Source organism: Atta colombica, unplaced genomic scaffold (genome assembly GCF_001594045.1).
Source record: "Atta colombica isolate Treedump-2 unplaced genomic scaffold, Acol1.0 scaffold126, whole genome shotgun sequence".
NCBI lineage: Eukaryota > Metazoa > Arthropoda > Insecta > Hymenoptera > Formicidae > Atta > Atta colombica.
This window is the reverse complement of record NW_017259213.1, coordinates 2,277,197-2,282,929: the sequence shown is the minus strand read 5'-3', so window position 1 is coordinate 2,282,929 and position 5,733 is coordinate 2,277,197. Positions and strand designations below refer to the sequence as shown.

The 5,733-nt window shown below is 28.2% G+C and overlaps 1 protein-coding gene across 1 annotated transcript; it reads right to left on the bottom strand.

Annotated features, from left to right (window-relative positions):
* Nucleotides 1-571: 571 nt before the first annotated feature.
* Nucleotides 572-4,842, bottom strand: LOC108695049 (elongation factor G, mitochondrial). Its single transcript, XM_018204785.1, has 9 exons — nucleotides 4,675-4,842; nucleotides 4,407-4,565; nucleotides 2,795-3,293; nucleotides 2,444-2,708; nucleotides 2,207-2,378; nucleotides 1,826-2,116; nucleotides 1,540-1,743; nucleotides 1,115-1,426; nucleotides 572-942 (listed from the first exon to the last, which is right to left on the bottom strand). Exons 1-9 carry the CDS (start codon nucleotides 4,747-4,749, stop codon nucleotides 670-672), a joined length of 2,250 nt encoding a protein of 749 aa, XP_018060274.1. The 5' UTR covers nucleotides 4,750-4,842; the 3' UTR covers nucleotides 572-669.
* Nucleotides 4,843-5,733: the final 891 nt, after the last annotated feature.

The following is a 5,733-nucleotide window of genomic DNA, read 5'->3' as shown; positions in this document are numbered from 1 at the left end:
TGTGTGTGTGTGTGTGTGTGTGTGTGTGTGTGTGTGTGTGTGTGTGTGTGTGTGTGTGTGTACATATATACACATTTAAAAAAAAAATTTGAAACAAATAAATTAATTATTTAATAACAATAAACAGAAAAGGATTATTAATATTAACATATTAGGTGTGGAAAAAAGTTCGTGGCGTTTTTTCCGTTGGATGGCATTAAAAAAACGCCACGAACTAATATTACAAATCGTGAAAGAGTTCAGAAAATGATTAAATTAGAATAATTTTAAAAAAATTATAATTCTGTCATTTTAATTACTTTTATTCTAATAGTAAGAATATTATGTATATGCATAACACATTAAGATAAATATTATTTAAAAATAAATGGTAAAACAATTTTTCATACGTGTACGGAGGTAAAAACTATTTTCTACATATTTATTTCGTATTACACATTTTTGGACGTGGACTAATATTTACAACTTGAGACATTTGTACATGTTTAAGTATTACAAATTTTGTATATTTGTGTTTTTACCATTCATAATTATATATATTATTAATAACTTACTTATCGGTTTACGTCGAGTATATTAAATATGTAAATATAAATAATGCGTTTATAACATTCATAATATTGCGCAATTTCACTAAAAAAAAACAAGAAATATTCATTTGTTCTATAGTTAATTTTTCGATTTTTGAGTTTTCTCTATTACTATTCCCAGTGATTCTTGATATTGTCTAACAAGTTGTTCCTGTACTTCCGGTAAGCAAGGACTATATCTTACATATTCCATAGTAAACTCTCCTTTGCCTTGGGTACTCGATCTCAATTCAGCGGAATAACCAAACATCTCGTTAAGTGGTACTTCCGCGATGATTGTGAACCATTCATCTACTACTTCCGTAAAGTTTATGATTCCTTTTCTTTTAGTGAGTTGTCCTAATATTGAACCCTATAAACAAACACGTGAAAAATTGTGTGTCTAATGGAAAATAGTAAGATATATTAGGTGTAGTAAAAAGAAATCCATTATTTTTGCATGAAATTGAACGGAGAAATAATGGATTTCTTTTTACTACACCTAATATAAATGCAAAATGAATGTATAGACAATATTATTGCACCTGAAATTCCTGTGGGCCAACTACTTCAACCATCATGATCGGTTCCAAAACTCGCCAGGTACCAGCTTCAAAAACATCTTTAACAGCACCTTGTGCGGCAAAAAAGAAGGCAAATTCCGAAGAATCGACGCAGTGGTGCATGCCATCGAGTAACCTGAACTTAATACCAGCGAGTTTGTGACCACTGAGCAAACCTTTTTCACACATTGCTCTGAAACCTCTTTCTACACCTGGAACGAATTGTTTCGGGACATTGGTTCCTATAGTTTCATCTGAAAATTCGATGATTGTATTTTTCGTAGGTGGCAAGGGCTGAAAAAACAAATTTTTCTTCATGAAAAAAACAAATCGAAATAAAAAAATTTCAAAAAGCAATATCGATAAATAATATAAACATTAATGATACAAATCCATTAAATTTATACCTCTATAATTCCAATCACGCGAGCATATTGGCCAGCACCACCAGATTGTTTCTTATGAAGATAATCAAATTCACACGGTTCAGTTAAAGTTTCACGGAAAGAAACTTTTGGCTTTCCAAGAATGACTGGACAATTATATTCACGTTCTAACCTTTGCGCATAAATTTCCAAATGCAATTCGCCCATACCAGAAATTATACTTTCCTATAAAAGATATAAGTTGAAACAACACATAAATCTCAAAGACAAAAATGATCTTTGTTAAAAGTGATATAAAAAATATTACCTTATTATCTGTGTCATAGTGGAAACGTAAGGTTGGATCTTCTTTAGTAAATCGGCTAATACCTTTAGCAAAATTATCTCGATCTTTCGAATGTTTTGTTTGTACAGACATAGATACCACGGAATCAGGAACATAAATTGATTCCATTGACAAATCTAGCTTAGAATCTCTGACAAAAGTATCACCAGAAGCACAGTCTATTCCAAATATAGCAAATATATCTCCCGCATAAACTTCTGTAACATCTTCCATTTGATTTGCATGAAGTCTAACTAATTTTTGTGCTCGTACCTGAAATATAATTATGGCAGTTTAAAAAAAATATTATATTTTTTAGTGATAATTATAATAAGAATATTGTATGTTTATATACATAAATACCTTCTTTCGTGTTCTTGTATTATATAAATTTTCTGATTTTTTTAACATTCCTTGATAACAACGAAAATATATTAATTGACCGAATTTTCCAGCTTCCAACTTGAATGCCAATCCAACGAAAGGGTTTTTGTCATTACGAGTAGAATCCAATAAAATTTTGATAGATTCACCGCTAAAATTTGTTCATAGATTATTACATTATATATTAAGCAAATCATACTAATATGAAAAGCTTACTCAGAGTTTTCTCGAAGAGCATAATTCTTTACTTCTCCTGGATTTGGTAAGAAGTTTATTACTGCATCTAATAATGGTTGAACTCCCTTATTCTTTAATGCAGTACCAACCAACACAGGTGTAAATTTTCTTTTTATACAACTTCTGCGTATGGCATCCATAATATCTTTTTCAGTTATTTTTGCATCGTTCAAGTACAATTCACCAAATGTATCGTCTGCATTGCTTAAGTGCTCGATTAATTCTTGTCTTCTTTTATTTACCTCTAATTGACATAATTCAAATTTAGTAAACTTATAAATTTTAAAATTTTATAGAATGTAAATGTATCTTAAACTTATTATTTTATACCTGCATTCATGTTCTTTGGAATTTCATCCTCCTTAACAATTTCTCCGAAATTTCCTTCAAAATAAATTGCTTTTTGCGCAATTATATCAACTATACCCTTTGTATTACTTTCCAAACCAATCGGCAATTGTATGAATGCAGCATTGTGATGCAGTTTGCTCCTCATCTGTTGTAGAACTCTTTCTGGATTTGCACCCATTCTATCCAGCTTATTGATAAATGCTAAACAGGGTACGTTATATCTCTTCATCTGTCGATTCACAGTTAGAGTCTGTGACTGAACACCACCTACAGCACATAGGACGAGGATAGCACCGTCCAAGACGCGCAGAGCTCTTTCGACTTCCACTGTGAAATCCACATGTCCTGGTGTATCAATGATATTGATATTATGATCTTTCCATAATGTGTATGTGGCAGCAGATTGGATAGTGATGCCTCTTTGCCTTTCCAATTCCATGCTGTCCATAGTTGCACCTATATTATCTTTTCCTTTTACCTAACAGCAAAAATTTAGTGTTATTATATATAATTTATATATTTATATATATTTATATACAGATTGTTTTATTTTAAATGATACTAGAATTCGAGAAGGTGATATGGGATTGAAAAGACAAAAGTTTCAGACAAAAGTTATATGACTTTGAGAACATCTAGATCATCTGGACCATCACATATGGCATTCATTTGATATTCTTGCAGTTTCAGTTATACATCTTTCATATTTACTAAAGGTTATCAAAATATTCACAACTTGTGAATTACTACAATTACCAATGTTAAGACTTGAGTAACAACTTCTCCATTAAAGTTATAAACATAGACATAAACATCAAATAATATTATCTGTCAAGTTCATTGAGTCCAATTTTGTGACTAGGATTAATCTTGAATGTTCTTTATAATATATCCATGAACTTGTCTTAAAAAGAATTGTTATACAATGTTCATTGTCGTACAATGAAATAAAAAATATAGTATTTCATTAAAAAAAATTAAGTTGACTTTGAAATGTCCGGAACACCTCCATTCATAAAATAATTGTATTATATAATGTTTCCCTTTGTACTGAACACATCGATATGAACTATTTTTTCATATAGCTTTAAATTTTGCTAATAATTAAATCAGTCATTTTATAAATCATCATCATCATATATATACACACATGTTAAGTTGATAGACATGATTCAAAATTATAAATTTTTCAATATATTTTTTAATTTTTTCTGAATTAGAATATTTTAATCAAAATAATGTACAAAACTTTACTTTTTTTCCACATGTTATACTATTAATTATAATATAATTTTTTAAATTATATCAGGAATTTTTGAAATTTTAACAGTGCAACTATAGTCGATATAAATTTCATCCACCAGAGAGTGAAACTTTTCTACAACATGTTGATAAATGTGTCATTTTTTCACAATAATATATTAATCTTTAGAATCAATTTTCTTTTATTATCTCACCAATGTAATTTTTTACTTTTTCATCAACGCAATATATACATGAGATTTCTTATCCATTATAGAAACCATACCACATTATAGAAACAATAAGTTCACTTACAAATACACATATAATGATTAAATTTTAGATTTACCTCATGCATCTCGGATATTCTACCGGTATAATATAAGATACGTTCGGTTAAAGTAGTTTTTCCGGAATCAATGTGTGCCGATATACCAATGTTCCTGAGCTTCTCCAAGGGTTTATGTTCAATGAATTTAGCGGGCGATACAAAAAATCGAACATTTTGCTAGAAAAATTACGCAGTATAGTAAATCATACAGAAATTTCTGCATTATTGAATTATGCAAAAGTGATTGAAACTCAACCTAAAAATTTAGTGAAGGTAAAAATCTTACTCCATAAATATATGGTTGCAGCTTTGATAACTGACTCAAATTAACGTTGCGACTTAAAAGAGTTACGATAGTCATGATTATCAATTTATTTTAATATCAAACACTTTTTTACAAATGTAAACTTTATTAATACAATTCCTCGTGAAGTATCAAAGTACTCATGGCGTCCAAGTCACTCCCAAGTGTCGATCATATTACTCAAAGTGTAAATAGTGTAATCAAAGTTTTCAGTGACATAAGACGTAATGTGCAAAGTTAATTAAATTAAAAAAGAATTTATTTATGTATATGTAAATTACACATATCCATATTATGATACACGCAGTTTTATTTTCTAATGAATTGTTACGTTATTAATGAAAAATTGTAACAAATAAATTGTACGTTATAATTATTATGTTTACTACATAACTTAAAAATATAAGTAAATCGCATTTTTAATGAAAGAAAAAATTAAGAATATTTAATAATGAATACATTAAAAAATGTAATTTATTAAATAAAATAAACGTTAATCTTTTAACATTTAGAATGTAAAAATATACAGAATATTGAACAATTTAAAAAATGGATTTTTATTTAATCTAAAAACTGAAATATTTTTAGAAAAATTATTTTAATTTATCTCATAAACATTCCATATTATTATATGTAAATGTTTACTTAGCTTTAAATAAAAGAACGAAAATTGTTGACAGAAGACATACTTTATTATGAATAATCATCTTTATCTTAATTTTGTCAATAATAACACGTCATAAGATAAAGTATCGCAAAATGTATAACATAAGATTTTACTGATATCTTCAACATAACATAACATAACAAGTATGCTTAACGCATTTGAATAATTTTTTTATACTACAGGTATTTACAGCGAGCTTACAGGATCAGGAAAAATAATTTTCATATAACCCGATACAATTATACTTTGTGCTCAAATATATCTTTTTACTATTTCTACTTTTATAATTACAATCACCTATATTAATATCCATGGCTTTGTATTTTAATAGTAGATTTATATATATCTGATAAATATATCGTTGCATATTAATG